The 27,955-nt window shown below is 40.8% G+C and overlaps 1 protein-coding gene across 1 annotated transcript in view; it reads right to left on the bottom strand.

The window, feature by feature from the left end:
• Positions 1-27,955, bottom strand: part of LOC119523330 (ralBP1-associated Eps domain-containing protein 2-like) — a 237,802-nt gene that overhangs the window by 121,699 nt on the left and 88,148 nt on the right. Inside the window, exon 3 of the mRNA XM_037822099.1 lies at positions 23,101-23,224. Within this exon, the coding sequence (XP_037678027.1) occupies positions 23,101-23,224 (124 nt within the window). The remainder of the gene's footprint in view (positions 1-23,100; positions 23,225-27,955) is intronic.

Raw genomic sequence — 27,955 nt, 5'->3', positions numbered from 1 at the left:
AAGCCCCATTCAGCCATCATTTCAGCAGACTGGGAGCCTCCCTACACAGCCCAGCAGCCCAGAACTGCCCTGGGGGGACGGCACTCACCTGTGACATAGCACAGTCATCCCTCAACAGAGGACCCGGGGTGCACAGCCTGGAAGAGGGGCCCACTTGCAAGTCTCAGGAGCCATACGCCAATACCAAAGACTTGTGGGTCAGTGGCAGAGACAAACTGTGGCAGGACTGAACTGAAGGATTAGACTATTGCAGCAGCTTTAAAACTCTAGGATCATCAGGGAGATTTGATTGTTAGGGCCACCCCCCCTCCCCGACTGCCCAGAAACACGCCCCACATACAGGGTAGGCAACACCAACTACACACGCAAGCTTGGCACACCAGTTGGACCCCACAAGACTCACTCCCCCACTCACCAAAAAGGCTAAGCAGGGGAGAACTGGCTTGTGGAGAACAGGTGGCTCGTGGACACCACCTGCTGGTTAGTTAGAGAAAGTGTACTCCACGAAGCTGTAGATCTGATAAATTAGAGATAAGGACTTCAATTGGTCTACAAACCCTAAAAGAACCCTATCAAGTTCAGCAAATGCCACGAGGCCAAAAACAACAGAAAATTATAAAGCATATGAAAAAACCAGACGATATGGATAACCCAAGCCCAAGCACCCAAATCAAAAGACCAGAAGAGACACAGCACCTAGAGCAGCTACTCAAAGAACTAAAGATGAACAATGAGACCATAGTACGGGATATGAAGGAAATCAAGAAGACTCTAGAAGAGCATAAAGAAGACATTGCAAGACTAAATAAAAAAATGGATGATCTTATGGAAATTAAAGAAACTGTTGAACAAATTAAAAAGATTCTGGACACTCATATTACAAGACTAGAGGAAGTTGAACAACGAATCAGTGACCTGGAAGATGACAGAATGGAAAATGAAAGCATAAAAGAAAGAATGGGGAAAAAATTTGAAAAAATCGAAATGGACCTCAGGGATATGATAGATAATATGAAACGTCCAAATATAAGACTCATTGGTGTCCCAGAAGGGGAAGAAAAGGGTAAAGGTCTAGGAAGAGTATTCAAAGAAATTGTTGGGGAAAACTTCCCAAATCTTCTAAACAACATAAATACACAAATCATAAATGCTCAGCGAACTCCAAATAGAATAAATCCAAATAAACCCACTCCGAGACATATACTGATCACACTGTCAAACATAGAAGAGAAGGAGCAAGTTCTGAAAGCAGCAAGAGAAAAGCAATTCACCACATACAAAGGAAATAGCATAAGACTAAGTAGTGACTACTCAGCAGCCACCATGGAGGCAAGAAGGCAGTGGCACGATATATTTAAAATCCTGAGTGAGAGGAATTTCCAGCCAAGAATACTTTATCCAGCAAAGCTCTCCTTCAAATTTGAGGGAGAGCTTAAATTTTTCACAGACAAAGAAATGCTGAGAGAATTTGCTAACAAGAGACCTGCCCTACTGGAGATACTAAAGGGAGCCCTACAGACAGAGAAACAAAGACAGGACAGAGAGACTTGGAGAAAGGTTCAGTACTAAAGAGATTTGGTATGGGTACAATAAAGGATATTAATAGAGAGAGGGAAAAATATGGCAAACATAAACCAAAGGATAAGATGGCCGATTCAAGAAATGCCTTCACGGTTTTAACGTTGAATGTAAATGGATTAAACTCCCCAATTAAAAGATATAGATTCGCAGAATGGATCAAAAAAAATGAACCATCAATATGTTGCATACAAGAGACTCATCTTAGACACAGGGACACAAAGAAACTGAAAGTGAAAGGATGGAAAAAAATATTTCATGCAAGCTACAGCCAAAAGAAAGCAGGTGTAGCAATATTAATCTCAGATAAAATAGACTTCAAATGCAGGGATGTTTTGAGAGACAAAGAAGGCCACTACATACTAATAAAAGGGGCAATTCAGCAGGAAGAAATAACAATCGTAAATGTCTATGCACCCAATCAAGGTGCCACAAAATACATGAGAGAAACACTGGCAAAACTAAAGGAAGCAATTGATGTTTCCACAATAATTGTGGGAGACTTCAACACAGCACTCTCTCCTATAGATAGATCAACCAGACAGAAGACCAATAAGGAAATTGAAAACCTAAACAATCTGATAAATGAATTAGATTTAACAGACATATACAGGACATTACATCCCAAATCACCAGGATACACATACTTTTCTAGTGCTCATGGAACTTTCTCCAGAATAGATCATATGCTGGGACATAAAACAAGCCTCAATAAATTTAAAAAGATTGAAATTATTCAAAGCACATTCTCTGACCACAATGGAATACAATTAGAAGTCAATAACCATCAGAGACTTAGACAATTCACAAATACCTGGAGGTTAAACAACACACTCCTAAACAATCAGTGGGTTAAAGAAGAAATAGCAAGAGAAATTGCTAAATATATAGAGACGAATGAAAATGAGAACACAACATACCAAAACCTATGGGATGCAGCAAAAGCAGTGCTAAGGGGGAAATTTATAGCACTAAATGCATATATTAAAAAGGAAGAAAGAGCCAAAATCAAAGAACTAATGGATCAACTGAAGAAGCTAGAAAATGAACAGCAAACCAATCCTAAACCAAGTAGAAGAAAAGAAATAACAAGGATTAAAGCAGAAATAAATGACATAGAGAACAAAAAAACAATAGAGAGAATAAATATCACCAAAAGTTGGTTCTTTGAGAAGATCAACAAGATTGACAAGCCCCTAGCTAGACTGACAAAATCAAAAAGAGAGAAGACCCATATAAACAAAATAATGAATGAAAAAGGTGACATAACTGCAGATCCTGAAGAAATTAAAAAAATTATAAGAGGATATTATGAACAACTGTATGGCAACAAACTGGATAATGTAGAGGAAATGGACAATTTCCTGGAAACATATGAACAACCTAGACTGACCAGAGAAGAAATAGAAGACCTCAACCAACCCATCACAAGCAAAGAGATCCAATCAGTCATCAAAAATCTTCCCACAAATAAATGCCCAGGGCCAGATGGCTTCACAGGGGAATTCTACCAAACTTTCCAGAAAGAACTGACACCAATCTTACTCAAACTCTTTCAAAACATTGAAAAAAATGGAACACTACCTAACTCATTTTATGAAGCTAACATCAATCTAATACCAAAACCAGGCAAAGATGCTACAAAAAAGGAAAACTACCGGCCAATCTCCCTAATGAATATAGATGCAAAAATCCTCAACAAAATACTTGCAAATCGAATCCAAAGACACATTAAAAAAATCATACACCATGACCAAGTGGGGTTCATTCCAGGCATGCAAGGATGGTTCAACATAAGAAAAACAATCAATGTATTACAACACATTAAAAACTCGAAAGGGAAAAATCAATTGATCATCTCAATAGATGCTGAAAAAGCATTTGACAAAATCCAACATCCCTTTTTGATAAAAACACTTCAAAAGGTAGGAATTGAAGGAAACTTCCTCAACATGATAAAGAGCATATATGAAAAACCCACAGCCAGCATAGTACTCAATGGTGAGAGACTGAAAGCCTTCCCTCTAAGATCAGGAACAAGACAAGGATGCCCGCTGTCACCACTGTTATTCAACATTGTGCTGGAAGTGCTAGCCAGGGCAATCCGGCAAGACAAAGAAATAAAAGGCATCCAAATTGGAAAAGAAGAAGTAAAACTGTCATTGTTTGCAGATGATATGATCTTATATCTGGAAAACCCTGAGAAATCAACGATACACCTACTAGAGCTAATAAACAAATTTAGCAAAGTAGCGGGATACAAGATTAATGCACATAAGTCAGTAATGTTTCTATATGCTAGAAATGAACAAACTGAAGAGACACTCAAGAAAAAGATATCATTTTCAATAGCAACTAAAAAAATCAAGTACCTAGGAATAAACTTAACCAAAGATGTAAAAGACCTATACAAAGAAAACTACATAACTCTACTAAAAGAAATAGAAGGGGACCTTAAAAGATGGAAAAATATTCCATGTTCATGGATAGGAAGGCTAAATGTCATTAAGATGTCAATTCTACCCAAACTCATCTACAGATTCAATGAAATCCCTATCAAAATTCCAACAACCTACTTTGCAGACTTGGAAAAGCTAGTTATCAAATTTATTTGGAAAGGGAAGATGCCTCGAATTGCTAAAGACACTCTAAAAAAGAAAAACGAAGTGGGAGGACTTACACTCCCTGACTTTGAAGCTTATTATAAAGCCACAGTTGCCAAAACAGCATGGTACTGGCACAAAGAGAGACATATAGATCAATGGAATCGAATTGAGAATTCAGAGATAGACCCTCAGATCTATGGCCGACTGATCTTTGATAAGGCCCCCAAAGTCACTGAACTGAGTCATAATGGTCTTTTCAACAAATGGGGCTGGGAGAGTTGGATATCCATATCCAAAAGAATGAAAGAGGACCCCTACCTCACCCCCTACACAAAAATTAACTCAAAATGGACCAAAGATCTCAATATAAAAGAAAGTACCATAAAACTCCTAGAAGATAATGTAGGAAAACATCTTCAAGACCTTGTATTAGGCGGCCACTTCCTAGACTTTACACCCGAAGCACAAGCGACAAAAGAGAAAATAGATAAATGGGAACTCCTCAAGCTTAGAAGTTTCTGCACCTCAAAGGAATTTCTCAAAAAGGTAAAGAGGCAGCCAACTCAATGGGAAAAAATTTTTGGAAACCATGTATCTGACAAAAGACTGATATCTTGCATATATAAAGAAATCCTACAACTCAATGACAATAGTACAGACAGCCCAATTATAAAATGGGCAAAAGATATGAAAAGACAGTTCTCTGAAGAGGAAATACAAATGGCCAAGAAACACATGAAAAAATGTTCAGCTTCACTAGCTATTAGAGAGATGCAAATTAAGACCACAATGAGATACCATCTAACACTGGTTAGAATGGCTGCCATTAAACAAACAGGAAACTACAAATGCTGGAGGGGATGTGGAGAAATTGGAACTCTTATTCATTGTTGGTGGGACTGTATAATGGTTCAGCCACTCTGGAAGTCAGTCTGGCAGTTCCTTAGAAAACTAGATATAGAGCTACCATTCGATCCAGCGATTGCACTTCTCGGTATATACCCGGAAGATCGGAAAGCAGTGACACGAACAGATATCTGCACGCCAATGTTCATAGCAGCATTATTCACAATTGCCAAGAGATGGAAACAACCCAAATGTCCTTCAACAGATGAGTGGATAAATAAAATGTGGTATATACACACGATGGAATACTATGCGGCAGTAAGAAGGAACGATCTGGTGAAACATATGACAACATGGATGAACCTTGAAGACATAATGCTGAGTGAAATAATCCAGGCACAAAAAGAGAAATATTATATGCTACCACTAATGTGAACTTTGAAAAATGTAAAACAAATGGTTTATAATGTAGAATGTAGGGGAACTAGCAGTAGAGAGCAATTAAGGAAGGGGGAACAATAATCCAAGAAGAACAGATAAGCTATTTAACGTTCTGGGGATGCCCAGAAATGACTATGGTCTGTTAATTTCTGATGGATATAGTAGGAACAAGTTCACAGAAATGTTGCTATATTAGGTAACTTTCTTGGGGTAAAGTAGGAACATGTTGGAAGTTAAGCAGTTATCTTAGGTTAGTTGTCTTTTTCTTACTCCCTCGTTATGGTCTCTTTGAAATGTTCTTTTATTGTATGTTTGTTTTCTTTTTAACTTTTTTTTTTCATACAGTTGATTTAAAAAAGAAGGGAAAGTTAAAAAAAAAAAAAGAAAAAAGAAAAACAAGGAAAAAAAAAAAAAGATGTAGTGCCCCCTTGAGGAGCCTGTGGAGAATGCAGGGGTATTCGCCTACCCCACCTCCATGGTTACTAACATGACCACAGACATAGGGGACTGGTGGTTTGATGGGTTGAGCCCTCTAGCATAAGTTTTACCCTTGGGAAGACGGTTGCTGCAAAGGAGAGGCTAGGCCTCCCTGTATTTGTGCCTAAGAGTCTCCTCCTGAATGCCTCTTTGTTGCTCAGATGTGGCCCTCTCTCTCTGGCTAAGCCAACTTGAAAGGTGAAATCACTGCCCTCCCCCCTACGTGGGATCAGACACCCAGGGAAGTGAATCTCCCTGGCAACGTGGAATATGACTCCCAGGGAGGAATGTAGACCTGGCACCGTGGGACGGAGAACATCTTCTTGACCAAAAGGGGGATGTGAAAGGAAATGAAATAAGCTTCAGTGGCAGAGAGATTCCAAAAGGAGCCGAGAGGTCACTCTGGTGGGCACTCTTATGCACACTTTAGACAACCCTTTTTAGGTTCTAAAGAATTGGGGTAGCTGGTGGTGGATACCTGAAACTATCAAACTACAACCCAGAACCCATGAATCTCGAAGACAGTTGTATAAAAATGTAGCTTATGAGGGGTGACAATGGGATTGGGAAAGCCATAAGGACCAAACACCACTTTGTCTAGTTTATGGATGGATGTGTAGAAAAGTAGGGGAAGGAAACAAACAGACAAAGGTACCCAGTGTTCTTTTTTACTTCAATTGCTCTTTTTCACTCTAATTATTATTCTTGTTATTTTTGTGTGTGTGCTAATGAAGGTGTCAGGGATTGATTTAGGTGATGAATGTACAACTATGTAATGGTACTGTAAACAATCGAAAGTACAATTTGTTTTGTATGACTGCGTGGTATGTGAATATATCTCAATAAAATGATGATTAAAAAAAAAAAAAAAATAAAAAAAAAATAAAAGAAATAGAAGGGGACCTTAAAAGATGGAAAAATATTCCATGTTCATGGATAGGAAGGCTAAATGTCATTAAGATGTCAATTCTACCCAAACTCATCTACAGATTCAATGAAATCCCTATCAAAATTCCAACAACCTACTTTGCAGACTTGGAAAAGCTAGTTATCAAATTTATTTGGAAAGGGAAGATGCCTCGAATTGCTAAAGACACTCTAAAAAAGAAAAACGAAGTGGGAGGACTTACACTCCCTGACTTTGAAGCTTATTATAAAGCCACAGTTGCCAAAACAGCATGGTACTGGCACAAAGAGAGACATATAGATCAATGGAATCGAATTGAGAATTCAGAGATAGACCCTCAGATCTATGGCCGACTGATCTTTGATAAGGCCCCCAAAGTCACTGAACTGAGTCATAATGGTCTTTTCAACAAATGGGGCTGGGAGAGTTGGATATCCATATCCAAAAGAATGAAAGAGGACCCCTACCTCACCCCCTACACAAAAATTAACTCAAAATGGACCAAAGATCTCAATATAAAAGAAAGTACCATAAAACTCCTAGAAGATAATGTAGGAAAACATCTTCAAGACCTTGTATTAGGCGGCCACTTCCTAGACTTTACACCCGAAGCACAAGCGACAAAAGAGAAAATAGATAAATGGGAACTCCTCAAGCTTAGAAGTTTCTGCACCTCAAAGGAATTTCTCAAAAAGGTAAAGAGGCAGCCAACTCAATGGGAAAAAATTTTTGGAAACCATGTATCTGACAAAAGACTGATATCTTGCATATATAAAGAAATCCTACAACTCAATGACAATAGTACAGACAGCCCAATTATAAAATGGGCAAAAGATATGAAAAGACAGTTCTCTGAAGAGGAAATACAAATGGCCAAGAAACACATGAAAAAATGTTCAGCTTCACTAGCTATTAGAGAGATGCAAATTAAGACCACAATGAGATACCATCTAACACTGGTTAGAATGGCTGCCATTAAACAAACAGGAAACTACAAATGCTGGAGGGGATGTGGAGAAATTGGAACTCTTATTCATTGTTGGTGGGACTGTATAATGGTTCAGCCACTCTGGAAGTCAGTCTGGCAGTTCCTTAGAAAACTAGATATAGAGCTACCATTCGATCCAGCGATTGCACTTCTCGGTATATACCCGGAAGATCGGAAAGCAGTGACACGAACAGATATCTGCACGCCAATGTTCATAGCAGCATTATTCACAATTGCCAAGAGATGGAAACAACCCAAATGTCCTTCAACAGATGAGTGGATAAATAAAATGTGGTATATACACACGATGGAATACTATGCGGCAGTAAGAAGGAACGATCTGGTGAAACATATGACAACATGGATGAACCTTGAAGACATAATGCTGAGTGAAATAATCCAGGCACAAAAAGAGAAATATTATATGCTACCACTAATGTGAACTTTGAAAAATGTAAAACAAATGGTTTATAATGTAGAATGTAGGGGAACTAGCAGTAGAGAGCAATTAAGGAAGGGGGAACAATAATCCAAGAAGAACAGATAAGCTATTTAACGTTCTGGGGATGCCCAGAAATGACTATGGTCTGTTAATTTCTGATGGATATAGTAGGAACAAGTTCACAGAAATGTTGCTATATTAGGTAACTTTCTTGGGGTAAAGTAGGAACATGTTGGAAGTTAAGCAGTTATCTTAGGTTAGTTGTCTTTTTCTTACTCCCTCGTTATGGTCTCTTTGAAATGTTCTTTTATTGTATGTTTGTTTTCTTTTTAACTTTTTTTTTTTCATACAGTTGATTTAAAAAAGAAGGGAAAGTTAAAAAAAAAAAAAAGAAAAAAGAAAAACAAGGAAAAAAAAAAAAGATGTAGTGCCCCCTTGAGGAGCCTGTGGAGAATGCAGGGGTATTCGCCTACCCCACCTCCATGGTTACTAACATGACCACAGACATAGGGGACTGGTGGTTTGATGGGTTGAGCCCTCTAGCATAAGTTTTACCCTTGGGAAGACGGTTGCTGCAAAGGAGAGGCTAGGCCTCCCTGTATTTGTGCCTAAGAGTCTCCTCCTGAATGCCTCTTTGTTGCTCAGATGTGGCCCTCTCTCTCTGGCTAAGCCAACTTGAAAGGTGAAATCACTGCCCTCCCCCCTACGTGGGATCAGACACCCAGGGAAGTGAATCTCCCTGGCAACGTGGAATATGACTCCCAGGGAGGAATGTAGACCTGGCACCGTGGGACGGAGAACATCTTCTTGACCAAAAGGGGGATGTGAAAGGAAATGAAATAAGCTTCAGTGGCAGAGAGATTCCAAAAGGAGCCGAGAGGTCACTCTGGTGGGCACTCTTATGCACACTTTAGACAACCCTTTTTAGGTTCTAAAGAATTGGGGTAGCTGGTGGTGGATACCTGAAACTATCAAACTACAACCCAGAACCCATGAATCTCGAAGACAGTTGTATAAAAATGTAGCTTATGAGGGGTGACAGTGGGATTGGGAAAGCCATAAGGACCACACTCCACTTTGTCTAGTTTATCGATGGATGTGTAGAAAAGTAGGGGAAGGAAACAAACAGACAAAGGTACCCAGTGTTCTTTTTTACTTCAATTGCTCTTTTTCACTCTAATTATTATTCTTGTTATTTTTGTGTGTGTGCTAATGAAGGTGTCAGGGATTGATTTAGGTGATGAATGTACAACTATGTAATGGTACTGTAAACAATCGAAAGTACAATTTGTTTTGTATGACTGCGTGGTATGTGAATATATCTCAATAAAATGATGATTAAAAAAAAAGTATAGGAAAACATACATCTGATCACAAGCTGTGGAAGGTCTTTTGAAGTATTTTAGCAAAGAAAAGATTGATAGATTTGGCTGTACAAAAATGTAAACATTCTGAAGTACAAAGACAGAAGCATTGTAAACAAATGACATATATTTGCTATATATGTAAAACAAAGACTATATTTTTAGTCTATAAAAATTTAACAAAGTAATAAGAGAATGATTGACATTCTATTAGAAAAATAAAAGGAAGAAAAAAGCAAGCAACGTAAGAAGAAATAGTAATTGTCAATAAACCTATGAGAAAGTGCCCAGTTCAAAGTAAAGCATTAACAAAATACAGTATTTCACATTGGATTTTCTGTTTTAATACCAATTTTTGGCAATATTGCATGGAAGCAAGTTAATTAATGTAGCTAATATTTATTGAGCACTAACCATGGCCAGAAAATTTCATATATTTCTGGTAGGATTGTACATTTTTTCCATCTTTCTAAAGAGCATTTGGAAAAATATATCAGAGTTTTGCATTTTTCACACTTCTTTATCCAGCAATTACATTATAGGGATTTGTTCTTAGAGAAATGAATAAAACTTATGTTCACAAAAAAAAAAAAAAAAAAAAAAAAAAGAACAGCAAGACTGTGTATCTTCATACTGAGAACTCCACTGTTTTCATTTCATTTTGTGGAAGTCAGGGTCGGCTCGTGAAAGGTTGTTAAACAACATGCTAAATGTGTAATGCCAACCCTCACTCTAAACTTTCTCCATTCAGAACAACAAATGAAGACTTCAACGGGTTTTATAGTGGCTGTCTGATTTTGGTAGTCTATAGAAGAAGGGAGCTTGAACATTGTTGTAGACTGGTAACATCTGTCTGCCCATATCCTGCCTGAAATACCATGACTGGTTATGAAATGTATCTTTAATAAAGCTGGATACAGTTTGGCTTGGGGGGGGTGTGACTAACTCATTCTACAGCAGCTGCCAGTGCCCATCCCAAAATCTCGAGGCGACCCGCCTGGGGTCTAGTCCCTGGCTGGGTGCTACAGGAGGGGAGGAATATGGAAACCCTCTGCCCTAAAAATGGGGTGTGGGGCCACAGCCAAGTACTGATCACAGCTTTTGAATGGTGAATTTAGATCGCTGGGTCCTGGCTCTGAACCGCTGTTTTAGCCCACCCCGGACACTGACTGCAGTGGCCACTGTTTCAACCCTGCCCCTGACAGGGTTGAAGGCGGGGGAGGTTTAAAGACACCGGGCCTCCTTAGGGCTGGGGGGAGGTTTAAAGACACCGGGCCTCCTTAGGGCTGGGTAGAACAGTTTGCTGAAGAGCACCATGTGCTGGGCAACCAGGGAAGCACAGCTTCAGGAAACCATCATAAAGGCTTTTTGGTATCTTTCCTGACCCTTTCCCCAGGGCTCTGTGGAACTGATCTGCATGTCCATCATGGGTCCCTGGGCCAGTTTAGGCTGGGAAATACTGACTTGGGAAAGTTCTCTCCAGCATGACCCTCCTCCCAGAATTTGCCCTCCAGGCAACAGGAGCCACAGGCAAGTAAGGCAGAGTTAAATCAAAAACAGTAATATTTTTATATTCTTTCAGCAATTATAACAAAGGTCCCACACCAACACAAAGTGACAACAGTTGGGGGATATGTGGGAATGTTGTATTTTTTACACGACTTTTATATAAACCTACAACTTTTCTAACTAAAAAAAATAGTAACAAAAAGAAGCATTATGCTAAATGAAAGGATCCAGCCACAAAATAATACATATGGCATGATTCCATTTGAATAAAATGTAAATATAAATAAAGCTATAGTGGCAGAATTAGATTAGTGGTTATATAGGGCTGGGGAAGGACAGAGGGATTGAAAGGGAACTGCTAAGGGGTTTGGGGTTTTCTTTTTGAAGAAATGAAAATGTTCTAAAATTGACTGTGGTGATGAATGCACAACTTAGTGATTATACTAAAAGCCACTGATTGTACACTTTGGATGGATTGTATGGTATGGAAATAAATCTCAATAAAACTGCTTTAAAAAAAAAACAGCATGATACTGGCACAAGTTTAGACATGACCAATGGAATCAGAAATAAACCCTCACAACTTTGGCCAATTCATTTTTGACAAGAGTGCCAAGTCCACTCAATGGGGAAAGAATCATATCTTCAACAAATGGTGCTGGGAAAACTGGATATCCAATTGTGAAAGAATGAAGGTGTACTCCTAACTCCCACCATATACAAAAATTAACTCAAAATGCATCAAGACCTAAATATAAACACCAAAACTATAAAATGCCTAGAAGAAAACACCAGCAAACATATTCAAGACTTTGTGTTAGGCAATGGTTTCTTAGACTTGACACCAAAAACATGAGCAATAAAAGAAAAAAGATAAATGGGACTTCATCGAAATTAATATTTTTTTGTACATCAAAAGACTTCATCATGAAAGTAAAAAGGCAACTTCCAGAGTGGGAGAATATATTTGCAAACCACATATCTGATAAGGGTTTAATATCCAGAATATTTTTTTAAATCCTACAACTCACAACAAAGACAAACAACCCAATTAAAAATGGGCAAATGACTTGAATAGACATTTCTCCAAAATGATAAAACAAGTGGCCAGTAAGCACATGTAAAGAAGCTTAATATCAATAGCCATTAAAGAAATCCAAACCAATTCCCCAAGACGCCATTTCACACCTAATAAAATGGCTACTACTAAAAAAATGGAAAGTAAAAAGTGTAGGAGAGCAATAGAAAAACTGATACATAATTGGGGGGAAACAAAGTGGTACACCCACTTTGGAAAACAATTTGGGGGTTCCTCAGAAAGTTAGGTATTTCTGCATGACTCTGCAATCCCACTTGTAGATATATATAAAAAATAACCTAAAGCTGGGACTTGAACAGATATTTGCATCCCAGTGTTCCATGGCAGTTGCCAGAAGGTGGAAGCAACTCAAGTGTCTATAAACAGGTGAATGGATAAACAAAATGTGTTTTATACACACAATGGAATGTCATTCATCCATGAAAAGGAATGACATTCTGATGCATGCTACAACATGGATGAACCTTGAAGATATCATGTTTCATGGACTAAGCCAGACACAAAATGACAAACAATGTATATCTCACTTTCATGAAATATTATTGTACCAAAAAAAACCCATTCACTGATAATATTTACAATCCCAGCATTAAAACAAAAAAAGAAGGAAAGGTTGAAAATCACTGATCAGTAAGTAGCCTTCCTTAGGGAGGACCAACGATAAGAGCCGAGAACACGGGAGTAGGGTGGAGAAGAACTGGCAAACAAAATCGTCCAACCAGACTGTGGGTCAGCCTGAGCAGGTGGAATTTGTTCATAGCAGCTCTGGGTCGCTGTAGCAAGGCTGAGAAGGAGAGAGGCTGTGAAGGAAATTGCCAAAGGAACCACTGAAAAGAAAAAAGGGAAAGGGAGATTGGGTTGAATACTAAGCCAAAAGATTGATTTGATCTTGGCTTAGTAAGAGTTTCCATTACAGTATTTAGAAATCAAAATTCTGTCTCAGTTTGGAGTCATTGATGTATCAGGAACTGCCCACTGCCCCTACACACTCACTCCAGGCAGTCTGCCTTACCTCATGGGCTTCCTACCCCACCCCTGGGCTTCCTACCCCACCCTGAGGGGTGCTCTTCTCTAGGGATCACCAAATTGGTTGTCACATCCAAAGAATCTCTCTTCTAGTCCTAAGAGACAGGGAGCATTTGCCAAATGGGCAGGCAGATCCCACAAGACTGAAAAGATTGATTTTCTCTGTTTTTGCTTGGCTAAGAGTTGAATTCCTGTTTGGAAAAAAATAGGTCTACCTACATTGGGAACCCAGATAAGTCTACCTACATTGGAACAGGACTTGTTTCTGCAAAATCCTTCTACCTGTCTCTCGTGTAATCTAAAACACTAGGGCACAGAAAGTGAGGAGGCAGGATTGCAGTCCCTACTACCCCTAAAAGTCTAGATCCGTCTTTTACAAAAGGGTTTCTCAACATCAGCACTACTGACATTTTGAACTAGAAAATTTTATGGTTTTTTGGTTTGGTTGGTTGTGGGTTTGTTGTGTTTTTGGAGTGGGGGTGGGGAGGTCCTCTCCTGTGCATTATAGGATGTTTAGCAGCACCCCTGTTCTCTACCTACTGAATGCCAGTGGCATCCCTCACTAGTCATGACACAAAAAATGTCTCCAGCTATTGCAAAATGTTCCCTGGAGAGGCAAACTCACCTGGGTTGAGAACCACTGTTTTATAAATAAATGAGGAACCAAAAGGAGTTAAATAATTTGCCTTAGTCTTGATGGTAGACTCATGACTGCACAGGGGTTCCTAAATTTTGGAATTTCATGGAAGGGTAAAAATTTCAAAGAAAAAAAGGTTGCCAAGAAAACAATTTTCCCCAAACTAGCACCCATTATCAACTTCATAAAAGGACATTTGGCAAAAAGGGAAAAATAAAGAACAATCTTAGAATTGAATACATTTAATTTTATAAATAACTCTCTGTCCTGATTCTTTCTCCATTCACTGCAAACTGTGCCAGACTGTCACCAGACCATGAACCTATGTGGGGAACACAGCCCCACAGACTTCAACCATTGTAGTTATTACACTGTTGGGGTTGAAAAACTTCCAAAAGTATGTGGAAAGAAATCACAGGCTCCATCACTTTGGATAAGAAAGAAAATTACATCTTCATTTTCACTACTCTAACTGAAATTTGGCCTTTCTTTCCACTATGAATGTAAGCAACAAACCAGTATTGTACCATTAGCAATCCCTGTAACTTTCTCACCTACAGAAATCAGCAACTTTTAGGTCACATCACAGATGTTGCAGGTGTCTTGAAGTATGTTCTATGCTCATCACTACTAGATCACTGTTAGATCCCTTAATGAATGCATTAATGAAGAAGCATGTACACTGTTATATAACACAGTTTTAAAAAATATTTTGACAGTATTACAATATAATTGGCTTCCTCTATAATCTTATGTCTCTGTGGGCATTTAAAACATTATTCAGGGAAGGGGCCCATAGGTTTCAGACTGCCAAAGGGGTTCATGGCACACAAAACATTAGGAACCCTCCTCTAGATCTTGCCTAATGCTTCCCTCAGTCCTCACCTCCTCAGGTCCAGTCCTCAGAAAGAAGAAAGGTAGAGCAGCTCTGTCTTAGCTTCCAGGCTGCTATGACAAATACCACACAATGGGTTGGCTTAAACAATGGGATATTTGCTCACGACTTGAGGCTGGAAAAAAAGTCCAAATCAAGGCACCATCAAGGCAAGATCAAGGCGATGCGTTCTTCCCTAAGACTGTGGCCTTCTGGAGCTGGCTGCCAGCAATCCTTTTTCCTTAGCTTGTCACATGGCAGCATCTCCAGGTCTTTCCCTTCTCCTTTGGGTTCCGCTGACCTTCAGCTTCTGGCTGCTCCCTCTGTAGCTTTTTCTCTCTGCCTCTGAATTCCACTGTGCTTATAAAGGACTCCAGTAATAGGATTAAGACCCATCCTGATTGAGGTGGGTCACACCTTAATTGAAGTAGCCTTAGCAAAAGTACTACCTACAATAGGCTCACACCCACAGGAATGGATTCAGTTTAAAAGCATGCTTCACATAGTTCTAAGAGATGGCTCCGCAAGAGGCAGAACTAGTGTTGCCGGACAAGTGGCTCCCAAACTTCAGCACTAGAGTCACCCGTAGGGCTCCTCTGATTCAGAGGCTCCAGGCTGGGGCCCGAGAATGGGCATTTCTAGCAAGTTCCCAGGTGCTGCGGACACTGCTGATCCAGGGACCATACTGAGGGGAGCACACAGATGGCCTCTTGGGATGAGGATGTCCTTCAAGCCCCTCATCGCCCCCCCATCAGTAATACACTATCTTAGGCTGTCCGGGCTGCTGGGGTACATACAGCTCCAAACCATCACAAGCTCCCAAAGCAAAGGTAGGCCACATGGTTTCCTCATCAGGAATTCTCCTCTCTTTCTGCAATCCTAAACTGTTCCACCATCTGTTTAGCCCAGGCTCAGGACTAGAGCCAGGCCAGACAGATGCTCAGTGTGCAGTATTTAAGAAGGCACTCGCTCTCAGGGTCATGTAAACCCAGCACTGGCGTTCACAGGACCGGAGAATGAGTGCCCCCTCAAATAATGTACTCTGGGCACCTCTCCAGCCTCACCCTAGTCCAGGCCCTGGTAAAACCAAATATATACTCATAGTTTAAAAGCAAAGTTCCTGAAAATGCTCTCCTCCTCTTTCATTAGAAGTCATTCTCCAACCTGGCTGCATCCAGGAATCACTGGGGAGCTTTAAAAAGTCTCCTCTGCTCAGGCTGCACACCAGACCAATTAAAGCAGAATTCTCGGGGTGGGGCCCAGGCCCCTGGTATTGTGAACCTGAAGCTCTGTCTAGTGCAGACAAGACTGGGAACCAGTGGGGGAGAAAGAGGAGAGGCAGAGCAGGATGACTTCTGTAGAAGCCGCTCAGAAGTTCCAGGGGAAACTGAACTCCAATGATTGTACTTCAAGGGTGACACATAGTTAAGACTCACTCTCCATGCATCAACATTCATTTCTTCATTCATTCACTCATTCATCTGTTCACTCATTCAACAAGTACATACTGAGTGCCTACAGTGTCCCACAATGCAGGGTTACCAGGCTCTCTTCCTTTCCCCTTCAGTAAAAGCTTACAGATTAATGAGGAAGAGAGACAAAAAATTAGTCAAACAGATAAAGAAATACGTACAAGCTCTGGTAAGTGCTATGAAGGACAAAGATGCTGAAGGAGAATAACAGAAAGGGGGTTAGGGCACAGGGGCATTAGTTAACAGGCCTAGCCAAGGACTTCCTAAAGCCCTAGGGATGTGGACTTTTGTTTTGACTTACTATTTACTTTTTTTAAAATCTTTTTACCTTGAAAGAATTTCAAACTTACAGGACAGTTGCAAAAAAAGAAATGCAAATCCCACACAGAACTCCAACATACCCCTCCGACCCAGACACCCAGATCCACAAATTTTAACATTGTGCCACCTTTGCCATATCACTCTATTACCTGTCTATCTATCCACCCATCCATCAATCTATCTACTGAACATTTAAGAGCAGGCTGCATGCATCATAATCCTTGAACACATAATACTTCCACATACATTTCCTATAGACAAGGACAGTCACGTATGTAATAACCTTAAGTACAGTGATTTATCAAGTTCAAGAAATTTAACGTTGATATAAAGTTTACAGTCTATATTCCAATTTTTTCTTATGTACCAATAAAGTCCTTCAGAGCCTTTTCTCCTCCAGTCTTAGATCCTTACTCTCTACTCTTGATTAGATATTTTACAATTCTGAATGATTAGCTATTAACTTGTAGAAAACTGTTAGCTAACAAATACTTCTTGTCTGAGAGCAATGCAAATGAATTCCATCTCAGAAAAGAATACAATGCCCAAATTGCAGTTTTATTGCCCTGCAGGACATTAATCAATCTCAGACGTAATTTAGCAATCTTATTCCAACTTTCACTCTTTCCATGACTATAAATACTTCTGATTTGCCTATACTTTCTTAAACCAGCTTTACCATATGCTGGTTCCTTCATTAATGAGTTCAATAAATATTTGACACGTGCTCACTTTAAATTTGTATGGGAGTCATGGCTTTTAATTTTTAAAAAACTTAATTTTGTCAGGACCTACATTAGACATGATGGTGGGGACAATCTCTGAGTCCTGAATCATGAGAAAGAGGCAGACATGGGAAGCAGATGGGGAAGAACAGACCCCTAGGAACCCAAGACCTCAAGATAGCATGGGCATATGGCCTGCAGCAGGAAAGAGATTGCCCAGAAATGGCTAGAAGACAAGTGGAGCTGGTGGACAGTGAGCAAGGGGGAAAGTCTAAGATGAGGCTGAAGTAGACAGGCACAAGATTACACAGGGCCTTAAGATCAGCGCAGGGATTCTGAATTCTGCACTAAGGGGAACAAGAAATCCATTGGAGGGTGTTCCGGTTTGCTAACGCTGCTGTTTTGCAAAACACCAGAAATGGATTGGCTTTTATAAAGGGGGTTTACAAAGTTACAGTCTTAAGGCCATGAAGTGTCCAAGGTAAGGCATCAACAGTAGGGCACCTACACTGGAGAAAGGCCATTGGTATCCGGAAAACCTCTGTTAGCTGGGAAGGCATGTGGCTGGCATCTGCTTGCTCCCAGGTTGTGTTTCAAAATGGCCTTCTCCAAAATGTCAGCATCAGCTTTCAATGGTTATCTTCAAAATGTCTGTCTCAGCTGCAGCACGCATCTGGGCCTGCATGGTTCTTTTTTGAAGTACTACAGTGATTTAATTAAGACCCACCCTGAATGGGCAGGGCCATACCTCCACAGAAATAATCTAATCAAGTGCATTACCCACAGTTGGGTGGGTCACATCTCCATGGAAACAGCCTAATCCAAAGATTCCAACCTAATCAACACTAATACGTCTGCCCCCACAAGACTGCATTAAAGAACATGGTGTTTGGAGGGACATAATACATCCAAACTGGCACAGAGGGATTGAAGCAGAGGATGAAATGATCAGCCTTACTGCTGCATAGGAAAATAGACTGGAGTAGAGAAAGAGAAGGGAACCAGTAGGGAAACCATCATGTTATCTAAGTGAGGGGTTGCAGGTGGCCTGGTCTAGTAGGGGCACAGAGATGGAGGGGGCAGGCAGTGAGATTGGAGCTATACTGCCAGGACTCTTGATGGAGTAAATACAGGAATGAGGGAAAAGGAGGAATGGAGGATGACTTCTGGGTTTCTGGCCATTTAATGAAAATGGGCAAGGCTAGGGGTTAAAGGTTAACACATAAGCCCAGGAACACATCATCCAGGAAATAAGGTTATCCATCAACAACTCCTTGGGTGTCACTGGATTTACCACAGCCTTTCAGATTAGGTTCTCAAAGAGAACTTTCTGAGCTCTTCAAGGTTTTGTGGGCAAAGATTAGGCTAATAAATTTCAAACAACAAACTGGAAAATTCTGTGCAGCAGATCAAAGTTTGGCTCAAACTTGTCCTCATTCTTACACAACATATGCTGGCTGCAAATAACTTTTATTTAAGAAATCCTTAAATGAAGGCAGCTAATTCACAGTTAACTCTGGGTATACTTAAACCCTCTGATGTAAGAAAGCATCACAGTGTAGAAAGTCTTATATTTGCAAAAAAAACACTAATACTTTACACAGTGGTAACTTAGACAACTCCCCCCCACACACACACACACACTTCCCAGGAAATTAAGCTGTTGAACCAGGCACAAACAGGCAAAATAATTCAGTCTAACTTAAACTAAGCAACGAAAGTGTCAGAAGTTTAAATATTCTCCTACACAACTGTAGCATAATGAAAATTTAGCTAGTCTTTGTCCCCAGTTCCTGGCGAGGGAACCTCTGAATCTTTGGGATTTCCTGTGATAGGGGGGGACTTTTGTTCTTCATGGTGGGCCAGGACCACAGCTGAAAGTTCCTAGGCTAAGGAGATGACAGAGGCTGGCCAGCCACACCTGCAGCCTCAGGATAGGGGCTGGCCCCACCAGAAACACCAGTGACACAATTAGGGGTTTGGAGCCGTGAACCACATCCTATCAGTCCACCTCCCTAACTTCTGGGCAGACTGAGTTCAACCACATGGACACTGATTCCAGCCATCAGGCCTACATAAATTTGGGACACTCAAAGCCCCAGTGGGCTTCCATGATTGATAATGACATTGCTGTACCAGGGGGATGAAGTGTTCTGATGCACATGGGGAGAACACTGGAAACTAGCATTTGAGACCCTCCCAGACCCTGCCCTTTGTATCTCTTTTGGCAGCTTCTTACATGTATCCTTTTACTATAACAAAGCTAAGTAAATTTGCTTTCAGTGAATTCTGCGAGTCATTCTAGAGAATTATCAAACCCAAGGGGGTGGTGGGAACCCCCTAATTTGTAGCCAATCTGGTCAGAAGTGCAGGTGGCCTGGGCCCCCGAACTTGCATCTGGCTAGGGGAATCTTGTAGAGGATGGCCCTTATCCTGTGGGGTCCAGCCTAACTCCAGGTAGTCAGAATCTAATTGAATTGAGTTTTGCAGTCTTTGTAGTTGGTGTTGTACCCGTTTGTATATATTACGTCCCCCAGAAAAAGCCATATTCTTTGATGCACTCTTGTGAGGGCAGATGTATTAGTGTTGATTAGTTTGGAATCTTTGGATTAGTTGTTTCCATGGAGATGTGACCCACCCAACTGTGGGTGATACCTTTGATTAGATTATTTCCATGGAGGTGTGGCTCTGCCCATTCAGCGTGGGTCTTAATTAAATCACTTGAGCTGTATAAGAGCACAGACAGAAGGAGCTTGCTGCTGCAGCCAACAGAGATATTTTGAAGACAGCCACTGAAAGTAGACTTCTGCTACTCCAGAGTTTGCCTGGGAGAAGCTAAGAGAATACCCCCAGATGCCTAGAGAGAAACATCCTGGGAGAGCCATTTTGAAACCAGAACCCCAGAGCAGATGCCAGCCACATGACAGTGCCTTCCCAGCTGACAGAGTTTTCTGGACACCACTGGCCTTCCTTTGGTGAAGGTACCCTATTGTTGATGCCTTATCTTGGATACTTTATGGCCTTAAGACTGTAACTTTGTAACCAAATAAACCCACTTTGTAAAAGCCAATCCGTTTCTGGTATTTTGTGTAACAGCAGCATTAGCAAACCGAAAAGACACTATAGAAGTTTTTGACATCCTTTATAACAACAAAGCAGCTCTAACATTTCCAGAAGATAAAGTTGGAAGAGTCTACGACCACTTACAATGGAAAAACAATTTCTATAGCCCAACACAAATCCAAATCAAGTTTCAATATGAAAAAACTTTCATCTTTAATCAAAGCAAGTGACTTCTCAATCACTGCTATGACTTGTAGCAATGAACACCAAGCATGCTGAAGCAATGCTCCATCAGGAAGCCTACTTTGAAGAGCCAAATTATGTAATACTAAGGGATGCCTTTTGGGTCAGATTTCTCACATCTGGAAAATATTCCAAGGTTACAGATTACAGCCAGCATCTTTCTAAACTCAAAGAATAACTGAGGAGAGGCTATTTGGCATAACAATTAAGAGCATGGGAACCAGACACTGCATTCCAGGTGCCAAACTCTACTAACCTCACATCCTTAGGCAAGTCACTCAAGCCCCCAAAACATATTTTCTAAATCTGTAAGTTAGGGATAACAACAGTACCAGCTGCTCCCTCATAAGCAGTTCTCGTCTCCTTCCAGTCACCGAGAGTATTCTATTTTCCCCAATGCACCCAGCAGTTGGGCGAACTCAGGTGTGCTGCTTTGTATATATTATGTCCCCCAGAAAAAGCCATATTCTTTAATGCAATCTTGTGGGGGCAGACATATTAGCGTTGATTAGGTTGGAACCTATTGATTGTTTCCATGGAGATGCGACTCAATCAACTGTGGGCAAAAGCTTTGATTGGATAATTTCCATGGAGGTGTTACCCCTGCCTATTCAGGGTGGGTCTGAATTAAATCACCGGAGCCATGTTAAAGAGTTCACAAACAGAAGGAGCTCAGAGCAGCTAAGACTGACATTTTAGAGAGCAACTGAGAGTGAAACTTTGAAGAGAAGCTGCAGCTAAGAGAGGACAAAATGTCCCAAGAGCAACATTTTGGAGAATGCCATTTTGAAATACAACCTGGGAGCAAGCAGACGCCAGCCACATGCCTTCCGAGCTAACAGAGGTTTTCCGGATGCCCATAGCCTTTCTCCAGTGAAGATACCCTATTGTTGATGCCTTACCTTGGACATTTTACAGCCTTAAGACTGTAACTTTGTAACCAAATAAACCCCCTTTATAAAAGCCAATCCATTTCTGGTGTTTTGCAAAATGGCAGCATTAGCAAACCAGAACACCCGGTGACAAGCTCTGGCCAAGGCACTGTCAGCAGCAGGAATGGGAGTCACATCCAGGCCAAAGCATTTAACTGCCAATGTGAGAAACTCCAGCGGACTCTTTCCCTGTTGTGGCAATTGTGGAAATGGGTGTTGAGTTGGAGGTGCCACGAGATAAAGTAGCCAGGATCACTGAGCCACCACATGTAGGGCAGCTGCCCTGGAAGGTCAACCCCACCCACTGCAAAACAGGGAATCAAACCTTGGCTTTGTTATGGCACTGAGATTTTGATGGTGTCTGTTATCACAGCCTCTCCTAGGCAATCCAAACTGACACAAGCACCTCGATTGTGAGGATCAAATGAGATAACCCATGTAAAATACCAACCCACAGTGTCTGGCACATACCAGGCCCTTAGAAAACATGGACATGATGATTCAGGGCACCTGTGGGGAGTGCCAGGGGCTTTGTCTTCCACAGCCAGCTATTCCCACCTCTCAGCTCTTCAGGGTTGTCCTACAAACTTATCAGGGACTAGCCCTAAATCCTAAATCCACTTAGATCTCTATAAAGAGACTTCACAGGACAGGCATGAGCAGGTGAGTGGTTTTTGTTTCAAAATGAGGAAAAGAAAGAAAAAAAGCTCCCACGTAGTAAGTTGTATCAGTGAATTAACAAGAGGATCTCAGTGCATCCCTTGAATAATCACCTTCCTCATACAGATTTTTTAAATGAATAGTGAGGCAGTACAAATAATGCTAATAACTGGGGCTTTGCTTTTCACTTAAGTGGTAGAAAGTGTTCAAGCACACGCAGGGATGATGAAATTTTTTTAAAAAATATTAAATCAAAACTTTGAATTCTGTACTTTCTGCATGATTTTTCTACAAACCTCCAAATGCTCTAATAAAATCAATTTTCTTTTACCTTTGAGAATATAAATTCATCCCACCAAAATTTTGGTATCCCCAAATTATTTAACATTCATCAGACTAGTGCTCTGGGGACTGAAGAATGAAAGAATGATCAGAGCTGATATGCCAGGGCAGGGCCAGGAAGGGCTCCACTCAGACTCTCCCAGTTACTCCTCCCCTTATCCCCAAAGAGCCTCCACTGACATCACCCAGCCCTCCAGGGCAAAAGTAGACTGAAAGGTATTCTTTTGCCAAGAGGCTCTAGAATTCCTGCCCCAATCTCTACCTGCTGAAAGAACAAAATGTATTTTAACTGCAACTCAGTTAAAAGGAACTAATCTCAGGTTGCTCTCTGCATTTTCCCCCCATTACGAAAGAAAGAGCAACAAAGAAAGAAATTAAGTTACCTGATAAGTTTTCTTGTGTTTTTTTTTTTTACAGAGGTATTGGAGAAAGTGAGGAGAAATTCCACAAAAGCTGTATGAAACAACAGGCCTTTAACCCACTAAAATTTGTTCTCATCACACAAGAAATCTGTCATGGACAATAAGACATAAATGTGACATACTTACCACATTTAATACTCTCTAGCCGCACAGGAAGGCCAGACTGTGCTGCCGCAATTAATTTCAGGGCAACATAAAACTGCGTTGGACCAAAATAACCAACACGCTTTGCGCCACACAGTTCTGTGATCTGAAAACAGACAAGAAAAATGATACTGAAATCCCCATTTCATAACAGGAAAATGAGACAAGATACAGTACAAAAGCTCCAAGATTTCACAGTGTAGCTAACCAAAAAGTCCCTGGAGAACCTATGTGTACACACCAGTTTATTCTTCCTCCGGTTCACAGTGCAGTTTAAAATTGGTTCTACCTACACATGATGTTTCAGGACCAAGTAACTGACAATTCCTCCTCTTTCAGAGATAAAAATAAAGGTGGCAAAGGACGGCTGTTACTCTTCTGACAAAAGAGAATGACTTTTCAGGGGGTTAGATTCTAATGTACAAAGTCTAGAAAGTCACTGGAGTGAAAAGAGAATAGATTAGTCATTACCCCTACTAGTGGATTACCCTAGTTTATCAAAATTTAAAGTAAATTATTTTTAAAGTTCTCAGGCAAAATGATTTCCTAGTCATTAAAATGACATCTTGGGTGCTCCTGCAGAGAAATAAAAAAGAAGTACTATACACACAAATATTTACAAGACACGGCAACAGTAAGCAATCTTTCATTTCCAGACCTTAAACAAACCCATCGCTTATTGAGTTTACACCTAGGAGAGGGAACTGCTAGCTCATCGGGTATGTGTATGTTCAGCTTTAGTAGCTATGGTCACACTCCCACCATCAGTGTTTGAGAGTTTGGGTTGTTCACGTTCTTCCCAGCACTTGGTATTTTCAGGCTTTTTCATTTTCGCCATTCTGATGGGAGTTGACGGTATCTGTTGTGGTTTTATTTGCATTTTCCTGAGGACTATGCCAACTAGCACCTTATCATATGATCATAGACCACTGCATGTGACAGAGTCTCTACTAAACAAAGCTCCATGAATACAGGGCCACGTATGGCTTGCTCATCAGTCCATCCCCTGCCACATTGTCTGTGCTTAGTCAGTAGTAGTTGAATAAATGATCTTTCTGAAGCAGTTCATCTTCTAATTCCAGTCTATCCTCCATAGTGCCTACATAATATTCCTTGAAAAAGATGACCATACCATTCTCATGATTAAAGACAGCTCAGTCTGGATCCCTACCATGCTTAGGACCAAATACTATCTTCTGAGTATGACATTCAAGTCCCTTTCACAACTGGTGCTGAGCAACTTCTCTAGTTTCACTTCCCTGACACACACAAACACACACACATTTCTGCAGCCATGGTGAGCTTCTCCCACTTTCCCAAACACATCATGCCCTTGTACGGCTCTGCAGCTTAGAGCATACGGTGCCAAAGAGGGGAAACTAAAAAGGCCTGAAGGCAAGGTTGGTTTCCAATGGAGAAACATTAGTTTTATGACTTTGGCCAAGTTCATTTAACCTTCCTGAGACCTCGCTTCCTCATTGTATAATAGAGATGTTGTCACCCTATAGGACTGTCTGAGGGAAAAATAAATCATGAACTAAAAGAATTTAGCACAAAGCGTAATAGTGTTCAATAACTGTTGGTTCCTATCCCATCCAACTGGAACATCCTCCCTCTCCCCCCACCTAGATTTAACTCAAATGTTACTTCTGTATAGCCCCTTCCCAAGACCCCAGGTATAGTTTATTTTCCCAATGAATTCTCAGAATACTCTATTCAAATGTCTATAAATGTCTATCATATGATATGATGTCTGTGATTTGCTTCAAAATAAAAGAGGGAGGAAAGTAAGTGGGACATATAGGTGGAACAAGCGTGACCAAGAGGTGATAATTGTTGAAGCTAGGTGATGGGTTCGAGGGGGTCTTTTTTGCTGTTCTCTGTACTTTGGTATATGTTTGAAATTCTCTTTATTCAAACGTTTTTAAGGTCTATTTTAGTTCTTACACATTATATTATAATTATCTGTTCCTCCCACTAAAATGTCTTCTCTTCCAGAGCAGGGAACAACTTCCACTCATCTGCTAACACAATGACAGGCACCCAGAAACAGTCAGTAAATTATCAGTCAAGTCAATGAAACCAACCCTTGAAAGTCAAAAGTACTTGAGTTTTACAGTATATCTCCTTACTGTGAATAAATAAATTAGACATCTTAAGGTACAGATTTGCCTGTACATGGAAAAAACAGCAACAACATCAGTGTAGTTCCCACATCAGGGTAGCTGTCTTGTAGAATAATTCTCAATATTAAGGAATTGCAATCCCGGGCAGGTGACCAATTTAACAACTTTATCTCAGTGTTAATTCGGTATTAAGTTAACCTCCAGTTATTCCTTTACCAAAAGTACTACACAGAACTGGAAAGCTCTTCATTAAGGTAACTGAAATTGCTGGTAAAACATTCAGTTTTGTACTTTAAGACTAACACCCTAATATGACATATCAAAACATAAACCATCTTATTTACCTTGGAATCTGTCCTTTGGGTCCATACACTACACGAGAATCACTGCTTTGTAGCCAAAATAGAACATACACACATAAATGAGTCAAGCCCATAGGTCACTTTTCTTGCTCTCTGTACGTCAAACCTCCAAGGGACGTGCCAAGAACTTTCTGAAACACCCAGCCCCAAGGAAGTTACAGTAATTATAAGCCCTTGGAACTTACATATGGAGCCTCATAGGCCTGGAATTTCTCAATCTAAAAAGCAGGTTAATTTTGTAAAGTATTTGTTGTTGTTGCTGTTCGTCAATGCTCCAAGTGTTCTAAGTCTTAATTCCTGTGGAAAAGCTCTAAGTTGGGGTAGAAATGTTTTAATGACATCTAAAGAAAATAAGGTGTGATAGTTTATCCCAGATACTCAATTAACAGGAAGTAGTTTATATAACTGCTCCTACAAACAGTCCAAGTTACCAAGCTTTTTAAAGAAAAAAAATGAAAAGATTCTACTCTTCTTTTGTCCAAACTCCAAACCTCTAACACTCTCAGCTGGATCCATCTTAGGTTACAAATTGTGCAGATTCCTATTACAGAATAAGAACCTATGGACTAGTGTTTGTTTTCTCAGGTGGAAGGCAAGAGATGGGGAAAAAAAAGGAAAGAATGAAATCAACTTCCCTACAGCTTATAGATATATACTAAACTGTTGGGGTGCTGGATATGAATCAGAAAAATTCACCGACCATTTGGGAGGAACCTGGACAAATTTCTGGAAGAAGGTTGAAGGCCACTGAACTAGCTTCCCTCCTACCTAATTCTGGAAGATTAAGTGACTGTGCCGAGTAAACAGTCCACACACATTCCAGTTTGCCTGAAATAATACTTTCTTTCCTAGCTGAAATGTAATAAATTTCCAGAAATGTTCAAATGTTTGAATAAGCGTCTCTCTTTCATATATTTTTAAAGGCTTCCTTAGAAAGTTTCAAAAATGTAGAAAGCCTTGGTGGGAGAAGTTGGAAGAATTCTATAGGAATACCCAGTGCACCCCATTTTCTATGGTCTTTCCTCTACAGCTGGCTCAGTTCCGACTGTCTGCTCTCGCCTCCACTGCTTCCTGCCCCCAGACTCACGCCACTTCAAACATCACCCTCCACATTCCCACCGTGGGATCTTTTTAAAATGGGATCATCCCCTGTATTGGATTGAATAGTGTCCCTCAAAACTTCATGTCCACCCAGTACCTCAGAATGTGACCCTCAGAAGGGTTTTTGCAGATGCAATTAAATTAAGCTGAGGTCAGACTGGATTAGGGTGGGCCCTAAATCCAAGGACTGTTGTCCTTACAAGAAGAGAAGAGGACGCACAGACACAAAGAGAAGGAGGCCATGTGATGACAGAGGCATAGACTGATGCAACTACACGCCAAGGAAGGCCAAGGCTTGCTAGGAGCCACCAGAAGCTGGAAGAGGCAAGGAGGCTTCTTCCCTAGAGCCTTGAGGGAGCGAGGCCCTGCCGACACCCAGATTTCAGACTCCTGGACCCCAGAATCAGGAGAGTATAAAATCCCATTGTTTTCAGCCACCCAGTTTGTGGTAATTTGTTACAGCAGCCCCAGGAAACTGATATGCTCTCCAACTCAAAGGGCGTCCAGGACTCCTCATTCCCTTTCCTGTAAAACCCACACTCCCGAGCATGGCTTTCAAGGCCCTTCTCCTGTCTGGCCCCCACTGCCTTTCCAACAACCCCATGTCTTTCCAATCCCCACCCCTCAGCTCCAGCTTTTGCCATACCTGATGCCAACCAGTTTCTCAACACCCGAGGTCCTGTCATGCCTCTGGATACCTGCTCTGTCCTCTGCCTGGAAGCCAAGCATCACCCCACTTTTTCATCTGCTAAGCTCATTCTTCAAGTTACCCCAAGACCAACCTTATCATTGGTCTTGTTTTCTGCATTCCCATAAAACTTTTTACTAGCTTTCTATCACATCACTAGCCATGTCATATAGCAAAACCAGTGATTTGTCTCCTCTGGACCTTCCCATCACCTTCCTCCAAGCCCCCAAGTGCCCAGTCCAAGGCCAAAGTACATCTTTATCATTTGTATCCCTCAGGACTCATCCTTTGCAATACTTGCAATAAACTAAGTTGCTCAATGAATGTCTGTTAAATTAATTTGTTTTCACAGCCTATAGTAACAGTATAGGTCTTTCTCTCCTCTTGTAATTACTTTTACGAGTGGCTGCTAAATGGACTTTACTCGGTGACACCATACAGCCATAAGAGTTCCTGCAAGAATACAACACAATATTAACTTCTCTGTTCCCTCCCTGCTCAGCAAGGAGGGTACTGACTGGCGTCCCTCAAAGCATGAGGAAAGACCTCCTCTGTCCTTT

This window comes from Choloepus didactylus, chromosome X (assembly GCF_015220235.1).
Source record: "Choloepus didactylus isolate mChoDid1 chromosome X, mChoDid1.pri, whole genome shotgun sequence".
Taxonomy (NCBI): Eukaryota; Metazoa; Chordata; class Mammalia; order Pilosa; family Megalonychidae; genus Choloepus; species Choloepus didactylus.
This window is presented reverse-complemented; position numbering and strand designations above follow the sequence as displayed.